The 26366-nt window shown below is 37.5% G+C and overlaps 1 protein-coding gene across 1 annotated transcript in view; it reads right to left on the minus strand.

Annotated features, from left to right (window-relative positions):
* Positions 1–11118: 11118 nt before the first annotated feature.
* The window catches only part of GTF2A1 (general transcription factor IIA subunit 1), a 20734-nt gene continuing 5486 nt past the window's right edge, over positions 11119–26366 (minus strand). Inside the window, exons 2-9 of the mRNA XM_057382046.1 lie at positions 24497–24598; positions 22633–22837; positions 20202–20266; positions 17984–18059; positions 17662–17795; positions 16444–16764; positions 14304–14393; positions 11119–11291 (exon numbers count right to left, since the gene is read on the minus strand). Of these exons, the coding sequence (XP_057238029.1) occupies positions 11184–11291; positions 14304–14393; positions 16444–16764; positions 17662–17795; positions 17984–18059; positions 20202–20266; positions 22633–22837; positions 24497–24598 (1101 nt within the window). The 3' untranslated portion in view covers positions 11119–11183. The remainder of the gene's footprint in view (positions 11292–14303; positions 14394–16443; positions 16765–17661; positions 17796–17983; positions 18060–20201; positions 20267–22632; positions 22838–24496; positions 24599–26366) is intronic.

Raw genomic sequence — 26366 nt, forward strand, 5'->3', positions numbered from 1 at the left:
AAACAAAAACAAACAAAACACTTGAGAGGCAACTCCCACTGCTGCAAACTGTCAGTGCATTCAAGTATCAGTTAGCTCTTGACATACCCTCCCTGTCCCAAAAAACACAGCCAATTTCAGCATCTGTACACCTTGCCACTCCCTGTAATGAATGGTGCTTGCCACTACATGGAGCTTTAGGGTGCAAGGAAAGCACAGCTCAACAAAGTCAGAGTAGCAGCTGACTTACTGAACTTCTTGTCAAAGGTTGCTATGGGTAATAAACTTTACACAGGTTTATGGAGACTGGAACTTCACAGAAGAGAAAGCTGAGGGAAAGCTCCTAAACCCACAAAACCTGTCTGACTGGGGGATGCTTCTGAACTGCAGCTACAAGGCACTACTTGGGGAGTCTATCACATGTACTTGCTTTTCTCTTACTCTCTGCTCACCACACACAGTTAGCAGCTATCACAGTCAGGATTCTGGCACAGCTGCCACTTTTCTTACATTCAAGCAGTTCCCTACTCAGACTGCAGAGACAGCTTCACTTGCATCTTCCTTCAGCAGGCCTGATCTCAGAGCTTGGGTAGGTACAAAAATCCAGCTAGTGAAGAACATATTCCCTCTTCACAGCGCTGCCTCTATGGATTGACTCCTCATGGCTCAAGTGCTTTCACATGAGGGTAGAGAGGAGCTGCCTTCTCTCAGGAAACAGAAATGACAGGAATGTGAAAAGACAATGTCACCATTTTTTGAAAACCCAGATGGCTCTGATATTTCTGACTGGAGGACAGAAAACCCTGTTTCGGGGTGGCAGATAATGCCATTATTTTCTCTACATAAACTTCTGTGATTTTATCTGCGTTATGTGGCAGCATACACCATGGAAGATCTCTTCATTCTTGGACATTGTAGAAAAAAAGCTGTGAAATTGAGCTGGAGCCTTAGTTATGAACACTAGGAACTTTCTTGGAGCAATTTGATGGCTTTAGGTGACCTTTCTCTCTCTCCAACGCAGAGAGATGTGGGGTTATTTTATTGAGTATGTATTGGTTCTAGATGATATCATCTGCAACAGGTCAGCTATAGTCAAAGCAAAAGACACCCTGCTGTGCTATTGGTATTTGGATTCTGAAAATAGCACAAGCAAAGATAAATTTCACATCACTACCATAGCATTTTGGTTTATTAACATAAATTAAATGCCTTCTTGCTTCCTTTCTTGTGGGATAGATAAAAAAAAAACAACAAAAAAACCCAACAAAAAACTCCTTAGAAAGAAAAGCTTGGTTTGAGGAGAAGCCCTATGCTTATGTGTTAAAATGAATCAAACTCTCCGTCCCAGGCTGTTTGGGCAGGCTGATGAGTAATCACAGCATAATCTGTATTGTTATTCTTACAGATGCCAGGCATCTGCTCTTTCGAACCACTCAGTATTCAAATGATTTCTGGGCTGCTGTTAAAATTGGACAGTGAGGCACAAAATTAGTTGGGTATTATGCCTTTCCCTTAAGCACTCTCCTCCTCCTTTGTAGGGATTCTGAAAACACAGCATTATCCTGCACTTAAATGTAGGCTTTGTGGACTAAGGCACAAGATGTTGAAGGGCCATCATCATGCCCTGGAACAGAAGATGGTTAAGAGGTCTTAGTGACGCACACTGGGAGATTCCAACATTATGATCAGCCTAGAACTCACACTGATCAGTAACACATCTCCATAAAGCTGGAATAGTTTTYATCTCTTTAGCCACTCCCATCTGACTGGACTTACTTTTGTGTGACTGGAAATCATGATGGGCAAGTGAACAAATGAAGGCTCTATGAGGTCAATACACAGAGTATCTCATCAGAACCCATCAGTTCTAACTTCCTAATCCCATCCCATACCTGTCCCCCCTCTGCCCCCATGTACAGACATTGGTATCAATTTCCACWGTCCCCAAATTTCCAGGGTCTCAGCTTCGACAGGGTACTAATCCTGTGTAGTTTTGTAACTGCCTGTCCTTACTTTCYACCCTGAAAATATTGGGTAACTATTCCAAAACGTGGAAGTCTCATGAACGGTAGCACATGGGGCCATCCTGRACTTACTCCTTTCAATGGTTTAACTTCTGTGAGATCAACCTGAGTCTTTCCCTACCTTTTTGGGAGGAATTCTCTGTGCCATCCTGATTGTACGCAATGCCAGGGCTTCTGTGTGTGGCCATCTCAGGTTATGTCCTTACTGTCGCACACCTGTGTAGTTCCACTGAAGCTCATGGAGCTTTGCTAATGAGTTTAAGGAGAAGGAACACACTCATTTCATTTCTCAGCTCTTCAATATGCAGCTGTGATGATGAGCCTCCTTTAGGTTCTTTATTTTTCTTCTGTCTTAARGAATGAAATCTGTTGTGAACATCAACCTCATTAACAACCTGTATCTAAGAGCTCAGTAAACACTCATAGAAAGTGACTGAAATTGTTGAATTGTTACTCACATATACACTATGATACCATTTGTAAGACTCACTCTGCTGCCAAGAAGAGCCTCTCTGGTTCAAACACTACATCTGATAACTGCCTGGACTGCCAAGCCCATGCTGATTGTCTTACAGTTTCAGCTGAAATGACAGTGGCTTTGCTTTGAAAAGTGAAGAAAAACTACAGTATTTATGTCATTTATGAAGGCAAAGCTGCCACAAATCAAATGTGAGCAGTAACATGAGTTTTAACAAAAAACCCGCTCACTGCAAGCTCTAAGGTCTCATCTGAATGTCCTTCCCCATGGCTTGCTGCTGACATATGCAGGATATCACTGAAATACCAGGATATCAGTGAAATACCAAGYAGTACCAAGGCTGTACTTGTGCTGATTTCAGTTTGACTGTAGTAAGAATTCCCTAAGTTATATGTGGATTACTATTGCTGCCTAGAGGGAGCTGTAGAAATAACAGATCCATTCCTTTTGTAGCCAGCTACAGATTTCTGACTAAAACCTGYAATGGACAATATAAAGCAGCAAGAACAATATTTTCATTTAAAAAACGATCAGGAGAGTGTCTGACACACTGGCACATGCACTTTCTCCACAAAAAATCCAGGGRAAAAAAAARGGRWTTTTTTGTATCATACATACACTTCTCCTTTGCAGTCTCTCCTCTGTACTCTATTTCCTTTTTCCAGTTTCTCTTTACATCACCTTTCCCTGCTATGGTAAAATCCTATACTCTGCTTGAARAATTACTGTATATTTCCCACCTACTATATAAAGTGATTTAGGTTTCATGGCAACACAGCAACCTMAGGGAGAAATAACAAAGCTATTTAAGGACATGAAAATCAATCAGGTCAGAGAATGAAAGCTAAAAGTTACTCTGAATAAAGATCAACGGYAATTTGATCTGCTAAATTTAAGAACTGCTCCATTTTCCCTCTGCCCCCTCCCAAAAGACTAACTTAAGTGATACATGCAAAAATGTCTGTGATGTGACCATACTTCRCCTTCAGCTACCTGATTTTTGACACCAGTATCATCATCACACTTATCAAGCCATTTATCAACTCTTTAACCATACACAGAATTCCAGCAGATGCTGCTTTAATGTTTAAAGATTAAAACCAGACAGACAAATTCAGCCCAAAAAACCCAGTACACCAGAAACATTACTCCCGGTACTTTTCCTTTGTTTAAAGCATGAACAAGGTAAGTTCAGGAGCAAAAGGCTTCCATCCTGCAACAATCTGAATTTTCTGAAACAAAATGCAAGCTGCCAAAACAAAACCTACAAGCAGAACTCCCACAAGGTGAATTCTGCAATAAATCCTTTTTCAGAAATGCTGTACTCCCCCACAACACTACACTTCCCAGAATACATTACCTGCTGGAACCAGACAGCCCACCTAGAGTCAGCCAGGTGTTCCTCCAAGGAGGTCTGTATGAAATACTCAGATGCTGGTACAGCAGGACACATGAGGAGCCCTATCTGCAGGGACCTCACAGCAGGATTCCTAGGAGAAATTGGAAAAGTCAGGCAGCTAGAAGCCTTAACAGAAAGAACTTCCTTATCTTGCTGGTCAAAATGGTTTTCCCCATAACAAGCAAGGAAAGGCTGTTCTTTACCTTGACATGAAATCCKGCGAGCTCCAGCACTTGTAAAGCAGTGTCCTGACTCTCCTGGGATTCCAACTATGTCTTCTGTTCCAGACACTTAGAGGGATTTTTCCACATCACAGTTCTCCTTCATTTGGCTCCTCTAGCAAAGGAAAAGCATTTCTACCCTGACAGAATCATGCATTCATACTTAATATTTTTTGTTGTCACAAGATTATTATTTTTACAATTTAATGATAGTCCTTGTTTTGGATTTGGTATTGTAATATACTTATCCAAATTAAATACCGTATTTTCAATTTCAGTAAATTTTTATTTAACAAACTAACTAACTAAAAAACAAACACTGTTTAAAAAAAAAAGTTGGCATGAAAAAGCATATTAAAATAGCTTCATGAATAGTTCATGAMTATCCATCTTCAGAGAGAAGATCTTGACCTATGCAGGTAAATGGCCAACTCAGGATGATTTGTAATGTAAAGAACTGTTTTCATTTATTCTCTATTTCAGAAAACCCTCTTTCAGGTCACACAAGGGCATACACATTTACATGAYGTAAAAAGATGTAATTGCACAGGCAGTTCAACAAAAATAATTGGGAAAGTCTTTAAAGAAAAATATTGTCCTAAAACAAATTTTCTGAATGCTATATATCCATACTGAAGGTCAAACACGGTTCAACTGAAGTTCATCTGACTGTACTACAGATGTCCTTACCTCTGAAAGGATTAGATTTTGGCATAAATCCCATTAGTGGTAAAGAATGCTGAAATCTGCTCTGACAACAAGGGGCAAGTCTTCAACAGAGTATTTTACAAACAGAAGTCTGCATTCGAAAATGCAAAACACATACTCAAAAGCTGATACAGTTCAAGACAAGTTGTAAGGAATGATGTGTAGTTGAAAATGAACAGGGACATACTGAAAGCTATGCTTATATGTYAAGACTGCTACCCTCTCGTACCTCTGCAATGACTATAAATCAAGCCATATAAAAATCAGATAAGAAAATTATGCATTTTTAAGTATAATTGATTTCTCAAAAAAAAAAAAAAAATCCTTGAAATATTTTGCTCAGCCACAGCTGCAAGAACCCAATTAACATTCAATTACAACATTCTCTTTCCTCCCAGGAATGAAATTTAGCTTTTTTTAACTTAAATTTGCTACTAATTTGTCAGCTCTGCCTCCCCTTTTGTCATGGTCCTTTTGAAAACCTTTTGGCAAAAACAGGCCATTGCTCTGACCCGTTTGTTTCTCATGTACTATGCAAGCAACACCARCAATGATCTCATTTGCAAACACACTGGGATTTTTAATGGTTATTTATCCAAAATCAACTCCAACTCCTTTTCAAGTAATGCAAATTTTATGGTAAAAGCTTTTTTTTTAGATTTGCTTAAGTGTTGAGGGCTGGAAGGCAAAGAGGAGTATTGGGGGGAGGGGGAGAATCCACCCTTGTGTACTGGRGAAATAAACAACACACACCATTCCTCATGAGTCTTGATTTGCTACACATCCACACCACTGTAGCTAAAMATTTACTTCAAAATCAACGCATTCCAAAATACAACCCTCATACAGGCAATATAGACTGAACTTCATTTTCTTTCTAAACATTTTAGAGTTTCAAGTTCAAAATTTAGATTTAAAAATAAATGACAAGTCATGTCTCACGATACTGCTTTTAGACAGGAGCTAAAACGATACCATCTGCTTAAGACAAAAAGRAATTCTGTCAGATTAGATTAATTGATGAAGACAAAGCCTTTTTGATCAGCCAACTACCAACCAAGAGCTCTGTTTACTTCTCAACATTGTCTCACAAGTACAGGACTAAGAGAATCACAGAATATTATYAGGGTTAGAAGGGACCTCTGGAGATCATCTAGCCCAACCCACCTGCCGTGGTAGGGTTACTTAGGGCAGGTGACACAGGRACTTGTCCAGGTGGATTTTGAATGTCTCCAGAGAGGGAGACTCCACAGCCTCCCYGGGCAGCCTATGCCAGCGCTCTGTCACATTCACTGTAAAGAAGTTCTTCCTCAYGTTGAGGTGCAGCTTCCTGTGTTTTAGTTTATGGCCATTGCTCCTTGTCCTGTCACTGGACACCACTGAAAAGAGTCTGGCASCAYTGTCTTAACATCCACATTTGAGATCTTTATGTACATAAATGAGAACCCCTCTCAATCTTCTCCAGACTAAACAGGCCCAACTCCCACAGTCTCTCCTCACAAGAGATGCTCCAGGTCYGTCATCACCTTTGTGGTCCCTGCTGGACCCTCTCCAGTAGCTCCTCGTCTCTCTTGGACTGAGGAGCCCAGAACTGGACACAGCACYCCAGATGTGACCTCATCAGGGCTGTGTAGAGGGGCAGGATCACCTCCCTCAACCCACTGGCCACTGTTCCCCATGCACCCCAGGATACCACTGGCCCTAAACACCAAGTTGTTCAGCCARTCTTAAGCCTTGGGTTACCACAGGGAGAACATGCTTAGTCAAATATGCAAATCTAGCCTCAAGATTAAACTGAATTTCTTTTTTTATAACATTGTGATGACATTTAATGCAAAGTCTGCAAGGCAAACTCAACAAGCAAATGACACTGAAATTACCTGCATGTGATGAAAATCAGTTCAGAATCTTCAACATTATTATGAAGTAATAGTAAGCCTCATGTATAAAACAAATGCACATGCAAGATAGAAAATGAATTGGCAAACATTTTTAAATAACATCTTTAATTAAAGTTTTTGCAAAGGCAAAATATTAAACTTAAAATAGGTCTTAGTACATCAAAATACTAAGTTCTCTAATTGTATTCCAAGCATGGCCTTTGAAACATAATATCCTGTATATCACAGAGGAGCAACCTTGATCTGCAATTGTACAGAATGAATTTTACAAACATAATAAATATATTTACCCCCTTACACATAACAGTATATGTACAACAGCAGTTGACAATAGTAGCTCAGAACAGCAAAAAAGGATAGTCCCCCACTCCATAATCTATTGGTACCCTATGCACTCTGGAACATGTCTCATTGGATGACTGTACATATAGCTAACCCAAGGTAGTTTCTCCTGTTTCAAAAAGCTCCTTTAGTTCCACAACATCTAATCCACCAAATAATTAAAAAACACTGCATGAACTGCCTGAAAAAAAAGTAGACAACGTGGAAATCAATGTACTGGTTTTTACACATTTCCCAACCAATCACAGCAATGGGAAAACGAGACTTTAAATGCCAGACACCAATACAGAACAATATGCAAGTTTCTTCATCTTGTATAGTCACTAATCTCAAAGWCTGAGAAGAACTCTCATCTCAGTCGGGGGTGTGTGGGTGGTGTGGGTGGCACACAGTGAACCCACGGTGCTGTGTAAGGCAGTCCAGTATCAACCCAGTGTGCGTTGCCCTAAAACCACTGTTCATTTCCTGGACATCTCATTGCATTCTACTAGGAAGCTTTTGCTTTGGGGGAAATTCTAGGGGGCTCTATTGTTTTTAAAGGAGCTTTTACAAATTGAAGGATTAAATCAATATGAACTTTAGTTAACAATGTCTCTAACTCCTTCACTGAAATTAAGAAATTTTACTCTGGTAGTGTTATGTGGTGAGATTATTACTGTGAATTGTSAAATGGTGGAATTATTTTCACAGACTCAATGAAGTTTACTTTAACACTCCTAATTGTGCAGCAGAAAGATAAGAAAACATTTATTTAAAAAATCTGTTACATGACGCAACATTTTTTTGCTCTCTTCTAGAAAATGTGCTTTGGAATCACATATCAGCCTTGGAAATAAACTCGGACCACAAATGTCACTTTAAATAGTGTTTAGGAAACTGAATGATGTCTAAATGCAACTTATGAGTACAATGCAGGAAACAAGGAGTATTGAAGCCTCAAAGAAATCTTGTTGCTAACCAGCAACTGAGGGGGAATAAAAACATATTTTATTTAAATAGTCCAATAAAATTCATTATGTGACTAAATTCTCTATTATCTCCTTAAAAGAAAACATATCAATTCATTTTCCACTTAGATGGTTTTAAATGATTGCACACACTAAAACCCAACAGAATTAGCGCAAAAAAGTTGCTTTTCTGATTGAAGCACTGCAGGAAATTTACTCTCTCAGGAATCATTGTCATACTGGCAAAACAGGTATTCTGCAAACTGAAAAGGCACAAGACTCAATTTTGCCCARTTGCTCTACAAGTTTCCATCAGCCATCATGGTTGTAATTCTGAAGTTATCTTCCCCATTTTTTTCCCATCATAAAAAAGGTGCTCCATTATCTGTGCAAATTTTAACATAAGCCCTCTTGAAACCATTAATTGTTTACATAATACTGAACTATTTAAATTGGAAAAAAAACCTATTTCTAAGGGAGGAAAAAAAAAAACTTATGAACACGGGAATCCCTTGCCCTCTGAAAGGAATGGTTTCTTTTGAACCTAGTGAAATGGTCTGTTCAGTTACATAGCTAAAACCATGATTAAAAATTCAAGTACAATAATAAAATTAAGCAAACTACATTCTTACAGCAAGCTGCTACAATAAAATGAAATTAAACATGCTTTTTGACTTAAAAAAGGAACACTTGATGTAGCAATAAGAGCACAGTTTGGTATGTGCATGGTTTGACWGGCTTTCCCAAAACTTTCACAGATATTGGTACTTGAAGACAAAACCTATCCGAAAAGCATATCATACAATTAGATTGCAAGAGGCTGTGCAAGTTCAGAAAGCTTCTAACATCCTTCAGAACACACTAAGCTTAATTACCTTTAAAGTTCAGCTACCCCTTAAAAATAAATAGAGAGGCTATGCAGCTTCTAGTATACATATATGGGTGAGAAATATCACTAAGATGTATGAAAACAAAGTGTTGTACAAGTAAACCGGGTTCCAGTAGTATAAAAAGGAATCTAAAGCTAAAGGGATGGTTTTTCCTTTTATTGGTTTGGTTGCGCAGTGTTACGGAAATTTTTCTGAAGTCCACTACTTAAGACTTACTGGTAACAGACATGGAAAAGGTGAGGGAAGGAATTAGTTGGTACATTATTGATTTCCTTGCAGTTGYACATAGAAATGTCTACAGTGGTAAAAAAATAAAATATCTGCATTGTTCAGAAGAAAGCAAACACCAATCAGTTTGAGATACCTTGAAAGCCCCAAGCTAAAAATGTATTCTAAATGATGATTCTGTTACTGAAGAATCAATTAGAAGAATCATCAATTTACTTTTCATAAAGCTTATGAATGCAAACAGCTTTCTAACAATCATATGGCTCTAGACATGGCCTACAGGCAGTGTTAGTCTGTATCAATGAGAGCACAGGTACACAAAATCACAGCAATAAAACCTTTACAATTTGTTGTGATTTTTCTATGTACTTCTGAGACTACAAATGCACTTGAAGGCAAATAAATTAGAAAATGAAAATTAAAGCAGTCATTACATACTGCTAGATACACTTGTGACTTTGCTAAATAATGCTGAAGACATTTCATTCTCAAGCAAAAAATAAAGTCAGGAATCATGTCTGCTTCTCATGGTCTTCCCTAATTTAGTTTGAACTATCTTTGCTGTGTCCTTTTCTCATCATCTTTTCAAGCACCCAACAAAATGCAATGTTTTTTTTGAAATGGTGAGCCACATGAACATTCCTTCCTCAACAGTTTCTGAAGTATAATGCCCATTCCCTCTCCTCATTCAAAAGTAACTGCATTTCCAAAAGCAGGGTTTGCAAGAATGACCTGTGCACAAAGAAAAGTTGTTCAATTTCTGAGGTGAGAAAGGGAAGGAGGGGGGAATAACTTTGTTGCTTTTCACAAATCAAACACAAAATAACCCCAAACAAACAAACAATAAAAAAGGCAAGTGAAAAAGTGACTACACAAGGTTTAGTGCATCTGACTGCTTGATTTGCTGTTACCAAGACAGCCTAAAGATACTCTAACAAAATTTGTGTTCTCAAAGCTGTGCAGCTCTCTTCATGAAATTACATGCCATCTGGAAACTTTAGAGAGATTAACTGCTGCAGGTAACTTTTCGCTGTACTTTTTAGTAAAGCAGATCTTTGATTAWGAGTTGCAGCCCGGATGTTAGAATTTTTATGTGATTTTTAACATTACAAATTTAGTTGTTCCTGTGGTCTGATGAATTGTTTGTGGGTGTCTGGACTACATACATAGTAAGCAGGTAATGGAATGCATCTATTATGGCATTAACCAGATATTGGATTCTAAAGGCTTCCAAACTTTTTAAGAATTTTTTTTTTTAAAAAGCAACAATGGAAACTTAGTTGTTTCAGTTTGGTGATGCTGAACCACCAAACAGCAAGAATTAACAAATTAAGTAACCTGACTTTCATAGGGAAGGAGGGGTTTTTTGATTTTTAAAAATGCAGTCCTAAGTAAAACCTATCACATGAACTTCAAATGATTTTGAAATATAAATCATCATTTTACCATTTTGTAACTGCTAGGAACAACAAGTTTATGAGGAACTGCATTGGAAACAACAAATAGATATAATTAATGAGCATATCAGAATTAAAAATATTTTCCTTATACAAGTTATTTAAATTTTAACACCTTAATTCTTACCCTTCTGTACAAAGCTTGCACGCAGTTTAAGTAAGATTCTGACCATCCTCACTACCAAAAGGAAGTGTTCAAAGCAAAGATTTGTACACACAATAAGCATTTTCAGATTAATAATCTATCAAAGGGAATAGTTCCTTCAATCAGTGGAAGAAGTATTTTAAAATCTTAAATCAAGGGCGGGGGGGACAAAGCCTTACATGCTAAATACCAGCTGTAGGTACCTGTATGTAGAATTGATAATTAAGGTAATCCTAACACACAAAACCAGCTCCCAGACAATGCTATAGCTGCTACAGTCCATGGCTTGCTCATCTGAAGTAGTGTCTTTGTTGCCACATTTTACCTTTGTTCCAATACATTTGTTTATTTCTGATGTGCAGATACACATTTTGATTGGAGCATATATCCAAGTCTCAACCTTTCCTGCTTTTGATTTTTTTTTCCTTTTACAGGGAGTTCTTTTTTTTTTGTCTCTTAAAACTTCACCATTCTGCGTCCCCAATGGCTTTGGAAAATACATAATCTCTTCCATTAAGATTCATGATGCCATCTTTGAGATGAAATTTCCATTTGTTTTTACTTCTGTGGATCTAAAAACAAGGCAAAAACATTCAATTATTGTTCTACATCAGAAATAGGTAATAATGCATAAGTAAACTACAAGGGGAAGAAAAAATGAAAATAGCTACTCGACATACATTACTAAATTATTATAAATACTGAATGCCACATGAGTCTTTAACTCCCTTAGGGACAATGACTCCACCACCACCCTGGGCATTCCAATATTTAACAACCCTTTCTCTGAGGACATTCCTCCCAAGTCCCAGACTATGTTTAATTTAAAACTAATGATAACAGAACAAAATTCAGTCTAAAGGTAGAGGAGTTGAAACCTTGAAAAAAATTTAAAAACCCCAATAAAACAAACCCCATCACATTCTGTAAGCACAGAGAAAATAAATACTTGTCATCTATCAAAAATCACATCTGAAAGAGCAAAACAACAYCAGATGACCAGATACTCAAAGAAAGCAAAAACTTTTCAGAAAGTTGAAATGCTATCTGAAAGAGAAGGTTATCATAAACTTTTGCAGATGTAACAAAAATGTAATTAAGATGGTCTAGAAAAAGTAAAAATTTTACMTAAGTCCTAAAACCAGGAAACCCTGGTGCAATTTTTCAATTTTATCAGGCATAGAAGTCTCACCATCTACCATTAGTGTTGTCGAAACTGTAACATAGCACCAAAACAGCTATGACCATATCACTCTACTAATTATTTGTAAAACAGAATTTGGTCTGTTCTAACTTTAAGCTGAAAAAGTAAGTCAGCAAATAAATGAACAAGGAAAGGTCTGCCTTATACACAGTACTTGTCCTCCTAAATGGCATTCCACAAAAATCCCTCATCAGAAGAATTTTAGCTACCATGAGGTTAGAAGGAGGGTACTCAGATGAACAAAAAACTGAATGAAGATTGAAAACCAAGGGTAAGAACAGGTTTTACAGCAAAATAAGTTAATTCCAGCAAAGATTTGTGCTGGTTGGAGTCTACATAGTTTAAGAGCTCACTAAGGTTCTGAAAAATGACCAATCATACTGATGATACAAAAAACCAGTTACTGAAGAGCAGCAGAACRGATGTTACTGCGCTAACTCATTGTGTAAGAAAACAATGGTTGCATTCAATGCATAACAATGGAGAAAAAAATCAATTTAAAATCACATGGACAATAAAAATGATGGGTTTGAATTAGCAATTACAAGTCAAGAATGAGATTCCAATGTTCTAAGACTTTTCCATGAGAATATAAGTTCTGTGTTCAGCGGGGCCAAAAGCAATATGAACTATTGAAGAACATTGCTACACCAGTAAATACATTGAAGKGTTCACCTGTGCTCCTCTGTAAACCTTCTCTACCCTTATAAGTAAGATAGAAAAATAAAACAGACCTGGAGAATGATAGTAAGAGCCAAAAAACGTTTGAACTGCTGTATAAATAACAACAAAAACAAAGTGCAGCTCTGATTTCAAAGATCTGACTGAGGAGGGTTATGATGACCTGGAGTATCATAAACAGCACCAAGACAGCAAAAAGACTCTACAGAACTAGGAAGTATCGTATCAAACGMATGGGTTTGAAAGCAAGGTGATCCTCCACACATCACACAATACATTTATGAAACTGCTTATCACAGTTTTCAAGGTTAGAGAAAGTTTTCAAGGATTCAAAAACAATCAAATTGATTTCTAACAAGCAGAGGAAAAAAATCCTCTGTGGGCCATTTGAGAAGAAGGCACTATCTCTTCCTCAAGCGACAGTTCACAGGATGGTAAAAAGCTCTACATATGCACTGCTACCTGTCTGCCCTTGTCTCAAAGGTCCAGAGGCAGCCACCATCAGCTGATGCAGGACATTAGGCAGAAAGGAACTGCTCAGATCTAAGCACCTTATGTACCTTTGAGACAAACAGAATCAGACAAACGATCGCTTGCTAAGAGATTAAGTCCTTTCAGAGCATGTGGCTGGAAGTTCATGATGGACACTGTTCCCTAAGAAATTCCCATTCTTAATTTTTAAGAGGGTGAGGAGTTCAGAGTCGTTCCTGTTGCTCAGCTTCAGCAGCTTCTAAAACACTTTTCTGACTGCTGTTCTGAGGTCACTCACTATTCCCTCACAAATGGCCTCAAAACAGTTTTGGATTATAGCCTGGAGGAAGACAGTGCTGGGGTGTAGATACTGTTAACCCTTATCTTAAATTCTACTTTGAATCTGATGACAAGTTAAAGCAGTCAAGCATAACTGAAGACTYGCTAACACAGCCATTCTTTGAAACATAGGAGCCTTTATTCAACCAGCTTACAGCTTTTCTTTTCTGCTTTAGAAAGGATCCTTATTCATTGTAGTCCAAYTAATCATGGATAGGAAAAGAAAAAATCCACACTGAATAATCTTTTTGTGTACTACCTCAGGCAAAAGGTGTCTGAAATTATCTAGACACATTTTGAAAGATTCCAGCACAGAGGTATCTTTGCATATTCCAGGGAAAACGTGATCCTCTGTAATGACTAAATTCTTGCAGGACAGCTCAGCAGAATTTAAAGCAAAACAAGCACAAACAATCCACACTGCCATTTTGTATTGCACAATGCGTAGCACAGAAAGACAATTATCCTCTGGTAACTAGTGTATCATTCAGAAAAGATATTTTTAGTGATCAAGGAACAGTTTTCCACAAGTCTAAATCCTGATGRCTACTTCTCCTCCTGTTCACAGCCACAATAAATGTATAAACTTATAACAGTTCATCTYTCCTGAGGCCAGAAGACTGCTCTTTTTTTAAGGGGCACAAAAAGATAGAATGAAAAAAAATAAAATGCACCCAAATTTTTCTAAGCTTTATTCATTCCCAAGTTTAGTACAAATATGGAACACAAACCTGTTTTAAAAACAATAGGTAATTCTTACATTTTCATTCATATTATAGTCTTCAGAGATCTACCTGTAGTTAGTCACTAAGATACTACTTAAAAATTATGATTTAATAGTAAAAACAGAGAAAGCAGAACTCTTGGATTGTTTTTGGTAGAGATTTACCTTATCATACTGGCACACAACAACATTTTCTGTATCAAACAGTTCTTGTCCTTCCTCATCACTCACATCATCTTCACTGTTCAGAGGCTCCTGAAAGAAATATATGCAAAAATTTGTTTGGCAAGATTTGAGCTGTTACTTTGATTTCTTACATGAGGCTACAGTGTCGTCTGTGAACTGACAGGACTTAAAATGCAGTTGAGGTGGGGAACATTAGGCTTTCCAACAGAATGCTGATGCTTCCTACCCTCCATCCTGATATGATACCCTTAAGAATTTTAATCTGAAACTTCAGTTTACAGCCCAGATTCTAAGCACTGCAGCCTTATGTCACCAGAACTAATCCATTCTTGCTCTTTCACTGTACATGTTCATACAAAAGTATGYAGGTTTGCATTTTTGTAAGCATCTAAATGGTGGAAAGGTGACATCAAATGTGAATAAGCCATGGAGTTTCATTTTAAAGGGCACATAAGGAGTGATTTGACCTTAAAAATAAAACTCCATGTTTGTTTTTCACATTTGATATACCCTAACTGAAAATAAATTTCAACATACACAGGAAGTTTTTGCAGGAGAGGAGGTGGGGGGAGGGAAAGTTTTGATATGATCTTGAATAAATACATACAAAAATGACTTCTCCAGATTTTCTAGAATGTGTTTTCATGCCCTTAAAAAATTACTTTCGGTTTTTCCTCTTTCTGATAACACACTGTTCAGCTGAAATCCGGTGAGATTTTCTCTCATGTGAATACCAAACATTTCAACAGCTAAAACAACCTCTACTAAATGCAAAACAGCATCATCCAAATACACTCCCAAATAGATAAGCTAAATGGAGGAGGTGCTAGTGAGAAGAATGTTTACTAGAGGTCCTAATTCCACATAAAGTAATGCTATGTTTAATGGATTTCAAAATCCTTAAGGAAGTGATCAACTCAAAGTAGCTGCCAATGAGCAAAGAAAGCAAAAACAACAGATTTCTGAGATGCTGGAAATGAAATCTTGGCATATTAAAAYCCCTCAAGAATGCTAGCACTAGGGTTAAGGGACACTTAATATTTATGCATGACAACTTAATAAGRTAACTATTAAAACATTCAAACTGCCATAAATGTTGAACAATGCAAGGGAAAATACGAACCCAACCTGTAATTTGTAAAAGAAAAATACTTTAAGACACCACTGGAAATATACTACAGAAAATCTGGTTATTTGCCAGTTTTACCTTTTTGCATGGGTGATACAGACTCTGAAATGCTGTTCACATTGGCATTTTAAATGGAATCTAAAATAACTGGAAAGGCTGTAGAGTAGTTTGGAAGCAATCTGGCAGTTCAAAATTAAGTTTAAACACAGATTAAGGGAGTACCAAGCTTCCTGTCTGAGACTAAGTATCAGTACATTTACTTAGGTAGAGAATGGGGAAGTGCTACTATTTCATACAGTTTCTTATTCTTGTGGCACTTTTTGGTGCAAAACACAAAAACTCAGTAAGAACAACTGACTGAAGTCCAAAACCAAGCCAACCCAAAGCCTAAATTAAACACATGTTATTAAGAATGCAACAGCTCACTCCTGTTTCTGTCTCCTTATTTCACCAAATCAAGGTCAGATGTGTTTCTAGAAAATGTTTTATAATCAAATTTGAATTCACAAGCTTGTTCCTGTGTAACAAAAAGCAATGGAATAGCCAGTGTGATATAYGTCAGACCACATCTGCCGGTGCCTTCAGTGAACTAAATATTGCTCTCCTTTTTATCAATCTTAATACCTTCCCAAGAGGAGCTGACCTTAACGCCCAAGTGGAATTGACTATTTCTGTTTGCTCATGAAGGTTTCATGATTTCATGACTGCCGTCTCCATAACATCAAAAATATTCCTATTGAAGTTTTTGAAATGGCACTGGTGACAGTTAACTTTTGCTGTGTCACTCACACCTACCCCTGCTGCATTTCAAGGTGCCTTGCTAATGCACAGTTTCCACAACTTCAATATTGGAAATAAAGAATCTAAAGTGCAAGGATAAAAGTTATGTTTTTGAAAATACTGAAACATAGTATTATTTTAAATAGATAGTTTTCTTTAAAATACCAACGAAAAAATTGAACTGAAACACMACCATAACATTAAGTTCACCTCTTCAACTTGGCCATCTTCACCCCCATCTTTTTCTTTCTCTTCCTCTTCATCATCATCATACTCTTCTTCCTCATCATCTTCTTCTTCAGATGATGTGTCTCCTGTTCCATCAACTTGGAGAACAAGGGGTGCTTGTGGTTGTGCCTGTTGTTGCTGTGGCTGCTGCTGACCAGCTGCAGGAATCTGTGCTTGAGCTGGTGTAGGGGCAGCCACTGTCGTAGGTATAACTTGAGTTTTATTTCCTGTAAACAGGATCTGTTGAGGCTGAATAATCACTCCTGTCTGCTGGGAAATCCCTCCGGGGAGAGGAGCCAAAACCTGATGGAATATCTTTGTTAGTGCTGTGCACGCTAATGTGACAGACTACCACATCACCGGCTCAAAGAAAACAATTAAAACATATCAATCTGACTTGAACTAATTAGAGAAGAGTTACAAATATTCCACCTATATCAGGTACATAATTTTAATCACATACCTTCTTTCACTACTTGGTGTTAATTTTCTGCATTTTGCATTGCTAAATTTAAGAAAAACATTTTAAAGTCTTTCCATTCTAAAACATGGGCACTACCACCCCGTCTGAGTTCCAAGCACAGCACTGGAATGTTCAAATTCAGGTAAAATATTATTTTAAAAAACCTTTATAAAAATATTAAACCTTTTACAAATTTGTAGCCATGCTAACTGTAGAACTGTGACATTATAACAATCTGACTATGCTAAATTGAATATTAACACAGTCTTGACATATAGTTGACCATGTAGATGAACAAAAAATCTTTCTGAAACATACTGTACTCACYACTAAAATAACCAAAGAGTGTAAGTTTTAGGTATTTTTTTATGCCTGTTATGTGACTCAGAATCATTTCAATTAATAATCACATTTTTACAAGTATGTAGACTAGCACTATGTACATAATGCAACTGTCATCAGGAGATGCACTAAAGAAATTTTAAATGGCAGCCAGTCAGTATTCGGCAAGAATAAAAGTGACATTGAAAACATTTCAAGATTGTTCATTTTAAAAATAAAAACAAAAACAACTACCAAAAAAMCCCCACCACACTTGGCACGACTTTCTCTTTTCTCCAAGTATACCATTTCTGATTTTGTGTTCTATTTCAACTTGCTCACAAAAATGCAAGCCTATTTAGTAATTGCTATCATGTTTTTTTCTTCCAAGTGCATCCTTCAAAATTTTTCTTTACCTGCTGAATAACAGGTGCTTGTACTCCACCAGGCTGCATTTGTGGTATAACCTGCTGCTGTAGGACCACTGGCTGCTGTGGTTGAATAATATACTGAGCTCCATTTGCAGTTCTAACTACTTGGAGGATCTGGCCTGTAGTAAAGTAAGAATCAAATTAATCAAATGTGTAAGTTCACTTTTTAAATTATCTTAGTTTAGAAGTTCATTTCCTGGAAGAAAACCAATGACAATTAAAAAAGAGAAACACTAAAAAGTAAGACCCAGAACGTCTCCCTCAAACCCTTAAAATTACTGTTTGTTCTGAATATTAAGAGAATTACCTGAATTTGTAAGTATCTGCTGAACTGGAGTAACACCAGCAGGGAGAGCCAATGTAGCTGCAGTGGCGGCAGCACTCTGAAATACAAGAAAAGCTTTCTATCTATAGACATAATATTGACACTGTTTCATCTCATAACATGCTGCCTGAACACATTTAACTTTTTACTGCTGTTTACAATGTTTGCACACAAGTTTCTGCAGCTATTGAAATGAAGGCATTTTAACTGTTCGTTATACTACATACAAAAATTACTTTATTTTCCTTCTTTAATAGGAAGAACACTGAAGCAAAATCACTTAATATCACACCCTAATGCAACTCCATGTGGTTTCTCTGTTTGCAAGTTCAGAAGGCAAACCTCTGCCTTCTCTGCTGATCGACTAATTCAGTACAACACTGCATTGCTCATGAGGCAATTTTAGTTACTTAGTTGTTTTTTCAAAGCAGCTAAGGCCTACAAATGTGAAGAAACATAAGGCACTGAAGCAATGTTTGCCCGTCTTTTTTTCACAGGGAGTAGCAATCAGGTTTGCACTTTTCTTCATTCTGTAAGTAACTTGCATTTCAAGTCCCACATCACACAGTTCCTCTGAGTGAATATACACACTGTGTACTGACTGTTCACAGAATGACTAATTTTTTTTTCTCAAGACAGCTGGTTTGAAGACAAAGTGGAACTCTCAATGCATACAACTTGCAAGAAAAYTTAATTCCAACACAATTGTGGGAGGTCCAAACACCAAAATCTGTATTAAGTCCTTTATTTGCAGAGGGTGATGGACTTCTCTAGCTTCAAGGACTCCAAGGATGGACTTCAAGGCTCCAACTTCAGCTGCCTATGGAAAAGCCTTCCTTCCCCTAACATAAGGCAACCATAGCTGATTACTTTTTGCTACTGAAAGTATTTAGATATTTATTACTAGGTAGAGTATTTCCTGTTGGGAAAAAAACAAGATCTCCCCATACTGACTAGTCAATATAACAGTTACAACTGCTAAGATTAGAGATAGCTACCCAAAACTAAAACATGCTTGTGTGCATCCTCACATCCCAGACAAAGGCAGCTGAATGAACTCTCATTACTCTCTGCCTTCCAAGATACTCAGTCTGTCAGATCCACTCTTTTATATCAATCTAAATGTTTCTAATAAACACAAACAGTATTTYCTAATTGACTGTAACTCTTTGCTGAACAATAGTTCTCTGTGTTACACAATTCATCCTCATTCTGACAGAAGTGGAGTTTAAAGAGGTTGGCGTRCTCATTTTTCCATACTCTGAAATAACTGAGACAGGACAAAAACCATTTAACTGTTGGACTTTTTAAGTTACAAACCCCTGTGAAATGGCTCTCAAACATATAAGAAAAAGGTGAAATGTATCTGTGCTCCTGGCTTGTGGGTAAATCATGCTATTTAAGTAACAAAGTTCAGGCTCTTTTCTGTAGCAAGATCAGCACCTAATGGAAAAGGCTAAGAAGGCTGTTCCAGCTTCAAAACTTGCTGCCTCATGAAACTTTGCTTCATATGCTTTTACTATAGAAGCAGTAAGAATGCGATGAATTCTGGTCATATAACACATATTGAACTTGTATTAGGGGTTGTTTTCAAGGCTTTGCAAACAATTTTACTTTTCTTTAGATTAAGCCAGGGTATTTAAAGCAAGATAAGATATGCAATATAAACCTCTAGAGATAGAGTACAAGAAAAGCTTATATGACCAGACTCAATTCTATATGCTGTTACAAAATTAGTGAATCAAATTAATATGACCAGCAAAGATCTACAYGAAATGCTAAATCATCTCTCATTCAACATTAACTTAAGTTTCAGAGCATTTAATGCTTTTTCCTGCATCTAGCAAATACAGTATGCTTGCATCAGTTAATGGTCATGTGCTGGTATATGAGCATATCATCCTGTAGATTCATACCAACAATATTCCAATTTCTGATTTTAAAAATGTTTTGGTTAGACACATTTAAAGCAGACAATCAAGTTAAGTGCTAGATGTGTTATCACAGCTGATGTTACGGATTACTGTTTCTAGAYTATGAGCGCAGCAGCAAAACTCAGAAAGATAGCAGATAGTTTTACCAGTGTGTCTTGAATTACTTCTAAGCATCTGATGACTAATATCAGATTTGTGTTTACTGCTTAATCAAARTAACTTACATAATGATAGTGTAAGCCTGTATAAACTTCTGTTTCTCTTACCATGCCTGATGCATTCATATGTGGTATCAGCTTGGAATCTGGCACAATAACCTGCTGCTGAGGTGCTAGAAACAAAAAACAAAAACCAAAAAAACAGCATTTAATGAAAAATACAAATTCTGCTCAAAATAACATCCAAGCCAGAGTAACTTAGGAAGACTATCAGCCAAGCATCAGCTGAATGTCTGAATGTCATCACAAATACTAAGCAGTCTCTGGTCTTACTAAGTTTTACTCTCAAGGCAATATTCAACAGCAGCTGAGGGTTGATATGACTACTTCATCTTTACAGATCTTATTTCAAGGGCTTCAGTTAGCTATTCTGAATCTAAGTAAAGCAAGACTGAAAATGTATTTCTGAAATTAAATGTATTAGTGAAATGTTGATAAAATTGATGATGTCCAATATCAGAGTTCTTCAAAAACGGAAACTGTAAACTCTTAAAACAGTCTTAAACAAGGATTATGACAAGATGAAGAGTAACAGGATGCTGCAGTTAGCCTTAGTTATGTGCCGTCAGCATAGCTGTAAGCTAATGATCTTCACTGCCTAATGCAGCAGAAGCAGAYGGAATGTGTTAAACCACCTGTCCCACACAAAAAAGCAGTTTTGATGTGCTAAAGGAAAGAGATAACGAAACTATACAAACAACCTGTTGATCATCCAGAATTGCATGTATCCAAGTCCGGAACAAAGAGGTTGTCACTGTTGTTGTCATTACCAGTGACAGTAAACTTGAAAGCRACAGAGCAATCTGAATGAATTAATGATTGACAAACTATCCTCCATCCAATTCTCCAACAAATGACAGTTAGGAGTACTAGGAATTAATGTTTCTGGAAAACATTCTGTGGTAGGAAGCCTCATAACCTTGTACAGAGACCTGAGGGCAGCTCCAGTGTTCAGGGAAATGAAGGAGGGCAAAAGATTACAGAAATGTCATGAACCTATGCAAGGACCACAGAAAGGACAGCAAGAATCAAAGTCGATCATCCTGATCCCTSCCTGGGACTGCACCAGGTCATGTGAAGAACTGCTATACCATCTCCAGTATGGAACAGGGAAGYAATTCATAAAACTGCATCTCTGTGATGACAGTGCTTTGATATCCKATTTTCACTTAGTCTCCATGCTGTCATTTGGTCATAAGCGTAACGCTGGGCAACAATAAACCAGCTTTAAGTGTCTTCCCATGGGCAGGATCTTCCCTACCCCGGGAGCACAGGGAATAATCTCCATGTTCCAGTGCAGCGAACGCGGTGCAGCAGAGTCGCGGCTGCTCCGCCAAGGGGCCRCCAGAGGGCGCGGTGAGCGACCGCCCCGCTGAGCCCCCGAGCCTTTGGAGCCGCCGTGTTTAATATTTAGAGGCCTTCAACTCAAAATTAATTTTATCCCAACACACAAAACTGATTTATGTCTAGCCAAAACACAAAGTACTATGAGAAGAAAACGAGAAACCAACACCCATTTTTCCCTTCTCCTCAAAAAGTGCCCCAAACCAACCACAAAAAAACAAACCAAAAACACAGCATGAAAAAAAACCAAAAACCAACAACTGACTCCTAGTCACATTAGTTCTATACCGGATGGAATATACGGTGATTGCGTTGGGCTGGTTCTGGGGGGAGACAGGGAGGGATATCAATTCATAGCTATCTTTTGTGCCTGTGACAACACAAGTTCTCTGATCCATGAAATCTGATAAGACTGAAGTCTGTGACTATACCGCAGGTAAGTATTTTATATCACTAATTTAATACACTGAAAACTCCTTCAAGYCTTTCATAGGCAGCAGATATATTTACTCAGCATATATGCAGTAAAATCCAGTAGTATTTATGTTAGTTTTCAAATGAAATTATAATTGCGGAGATTTTTTTCCTTAGATTATTAATGAGAAATACATAAGATGGTAATTACAAGAGACAATACTGCTATGCCTAGCTAAAATATAATTTTGTACAACCACATCTRCAGTGCATTCTTTTAAGACCTAAAAATACCTACATACACTCAGACTATTACAGAAGCTTTTTCATGTCGTAGCATTGAGTTATGCTAACCAATTATGGCTTTTTGAAATAATTTGCTCCTAATGACATTACTACCTCGTGACTAAACTGTCAACTGCCTATGTATATGGGCATGWATTTAGAGTTACTAAYGGAATTTTGAAAGTCATGTGYTCTGAAAACATGTTTTGTTGTAGGAGACTAAGAGAAGAATGCAGCTTTCCAAAAATCTTCTGAAGAATATGACTTAAATACCAAAATAATTTTCACCAACAGTTTTCTTGACCCATTACATAGAGGCAAGTAGAAAGACAAAGTTAGCCATAAGATAAGCACCCTGCCCTAGATTTAGAATATGCTAAGGAGCTGAGCTAACTTCAGAAATCTTTTTCCAGAGTGTTTAGAGATTAAGTCTGACCTTGTTGGGATGCTGGAATAAGGACCTGTTGTGGCTGAGACTGCTGCTGCACAGTCTGTTGCGGCTGAGGTGTGTGATGGTGGTGGTGATGATGCTGCTGTTGCTGCTGCTGCTGTTGCTGTTGTTGCACCTGCAATAAAAGCTGCTGCTCTTCTGAATGGAAGCCATCTACAGCCTTAGACTGCATCAGCTTGTTCTCCCACAGCTAGTTTGGAAAAGGAAAAAGAAATATCTGTGTAAAACTTCTACTCAACAGGATTTGTAACAACGTAACAACACTACTCCAAAATTTTTCACAGTTTATTTTGTGCAAAATGCCCAAAAGCCTTCAGGCAGAGACAGACAGAAGGTAACTCCACAGAGTTAAGAAAAGGAACTAAATATCCCATGTCAGTCCAAAATTCAGCATTGACATTCTTTCTTTTTTCCAGTGTAGAAGTTTCACAACCCTGACAGAGGCATGAATTGAGATAAACTGCTAACTTTAAGACTTCAAGTTTTCCACTTTGCTACATTTTTTCTTATCTATTTAATCACAAAAAATAAAATTAAAAAAAAAAATCTTTATTACAGCTTTCTTCAAGCCATTTCTTCTTAGAACTTCTCAATAAAAGTTGCTTAAAGACTACTGCCTCATAACACGTTTCAACAGATGCTACCAGTATACCTAAGATAATACTCTTTACGATCATACATATAGTTTCTACCACAATACCAAATTCATCTTCTGCAACTCTACAGCTCTTTATGACAGCTGCCATGTCTGCAAAGGACAGATACAGATGCAAAAAAACAGCTCTTGTAAAAAGACAGCAATACAAGTATTCTGTAACACATCAATCAAAAAGACTGCAGGTACCCTACGAYTCATGATTTTAGAGTTTGCTTGGGCTCCCTTCCTCTTCATTTTCCTTCTTGTCTCTTTAATTTTTTCTGACATCATTTGAAGAACAAGTCTGTGACACAAATACCAAAGCACATTTTTTATAGCGCTCACTGTGTTTCCACCAAGACAGGTCATGGTCTCATGGGAAAAGCCTTCACCTGTTTCTATCTAGTCAAATTCAAAATCTCCCACTCCATCCATTTTTTAATACTTCAAAAATACTGTGAATGTGGGACACCACACTMACTGAGGATGATGAGACAAAAAGTCATCTCTTTTCCCAGTTTTTCTTTTTGCTATTTTGTTTTGCCTTTTTTTCCCCCTGCTTTTTTCTCTCCCCCTTTGAAGGGCTTTTTTTACTTATGAAGAATTTGAAGAAAGCCATAGGAGACCCAGTAGAGGTAAGGTTAACATCTTGCCTTTATTTTGGACCTTTGGTTCAAACCCACTCCATGTAAAACAATTCTGAAACAGAGCTTCAGGCAAATGCGATGCACACAGTGTGATTTATTATGTACCAAACCCCAAAAGACAATACTTCTGCAAACAAACCATATATACAAAAATCTGACAATGCATCCAACAATGCAACTCTTCTTCAGAAAGACAGAAACATCAAGCAGTGCAGKCATTTTATTTTTCCTGCAGGGAAACACTAAAAACTGTCAGTCTCTAAAATRCACGTATTTTCCCCTTTTTTTTAAGATGCAGTGTTTTGGGGATCAAAATAACACTGCATTCAGATGATTGTTTTTATCAGATTAGGSAAAATAAACAAGGTGAGCAGATCTGTCTCAGAGCAGAGACAACAAATGCTCCTAAACAACAGGGCAATTCAAATCATATGGGGTGACAGATATGCAGAGTAATACAATGCTTAATTAACTAAAAATTAATATTTCTACTGTGAACAGTAGCCAGATTTGGAAACTAACTGCTGCATTGGTCTATTAGAAAGAAGTTTTAAGTTCAACTTACTGTTTTGAGTTCCATGAGAACTTGTTCGTCCACTCCTTCATCCAGAAAAACTTCTCTGACATCATTAATGACATCTTCAATTACAGACCTGTACAGTTTAGGCTTAAAAAAAACCAGCAACAAGTTAGCATTTCTTTAAAGAAAATCTGTCACATTAATATTAAAGTAAGATTTCCCCCCACAAAAAAACTGAGTTTCAGAATACACTGCATGTTTCCAAGTGACTAAAATATCCAGGAAGGTGTAAATCAGGAAGAACAGCTYTAACAAGCTGAAGAGGGAAAGGACTGCTTGCCATCTTTTGTGACATAACTGCAGTACAAAGTTACCAAGCCATGAGGAATATAACTTAAAACAGAGAAAAGGAGTTTGCTTTCTTTTTCTGCTTGCAAATGTAGATACTTAATATGCAAAAATACTTGGATATGTGCAAAATACTCCTGTTAAGGAACATTTAAAGTTTGAAAGTATATTAAAGACAGAAAAAGAAACTTGTTAGTGCTCGCYAATTCAACAGGTACCAACTATGGCTCAGAATGATCCTGAGCTGARAAACACCGAAGGTTCAAAAAGCTGGAAGGATTCATGTGAATGTCCTGTTCTTCCTTACATATCTGTTTTCAGAAACTCTTGAAGACAGGATATTAGGCTAGACAGACTTCTGTTTTCAATTGGTACTCATGCTTTTACATTTCAAGTTTTTAATGGGGAAACACTAAAAATGTGTTACTGTTTTATTACACTGCTCTCRCACCAAAATTATAAAAGATAAAGTGAATTGTCTGTTCACTTTAGGTTGCCAAAAGAGATTCTGGAGCCTCCATTCCTGGAGACTCAACTGCCATCTGGACATCATCCTGAGCTCTAAGTGGCCCTGCTTATGCAGGGAGGTTGCAAGAAGACCCTTCCACATTCAACCATTTTGTGAATTTTAAAAAGAAGGTACAATTTAAAACAGAGAACACTTACCAATTAAAGCACAAAATTTAATTCACAGAACCACATGAGAACTGTACTATGCTCGTGCTGTACCTTTTAAACAGTAAAGCTTGGACCTATCTTTGCATCTGTGATTCTCAGTGAGGTTCTGGGTTTAATTATCTGGACTATCTAATCCCAAGGTAGCACTACAAGCCATATGGTTGATCAATCTTGCAGGCTGTGAACCATATACACTTCACTGACCAAGGCTGCTCCTTGGGCTGGGTGTACACCAGTTTTAAACTGATCAGAAAGCCACAACTGGCTTTAAACCATCATTCTCTCAGCCCCATTGCTTAACACCCTTAAGCAATAGATCCTGAATGATGCCACACACATTAGGTGTGCTGTATATATGCAAAACAATCATCCTGTACCAGCGCCCTGGGTTTGGCACTCCAGGAAGGCTGTGCCTCCAATGCACACACAAGAAATCTGGGCCAAACACAAGCAGTTAAGTCAAGAGGTGCTGGAGCTACAAAAATTTATTGCATGCATTGAAGTATTTATTTTATGCAGACRTTTGCTTAATGCATTCCAGAGTGTTAAATTTGTTGCAGACATGCTAAAGATTGTATTGCACATATTATGGAACTGTTACACCTAAATTACGGAATAATGTAGGGAGACTAGTAGCACATGATTTACTAATCCAGGGAAAATCTGAGTGGCCAAAAAAGCACAAAAAAACCAAGTTGAATATCTCCAGTTTTTAATTGGTTGGGGGGGGGGGAAATAAAACTTAGGAAAATGCATTAAGATTGCAAGGGGATAAAAGAACACATTTGAAACCTGGAAATAAGCAGTATGATGGCTGCTCAGTGCACTATGTCCTTACTATTTAAAACAAACTCCACACTGGGACATGCTCGAGTTATGCATCTTCCCT

This window comes from Malurus melanocephalus, unplaced genomic scaffold (genome assembly GCF_030028575.1).
Source record: "Malurus melanocephalus ecotype Western Australia unplaced genomic scaffold, MMel_1.1 scaffold_0, whole genome shotgun sequence".
Lineage (NCBI taxonomy): Eukaryota > Metazoa > Chordata > Aves > Passeriformes > Maluridae > Malurus > Malurus melanocephalus.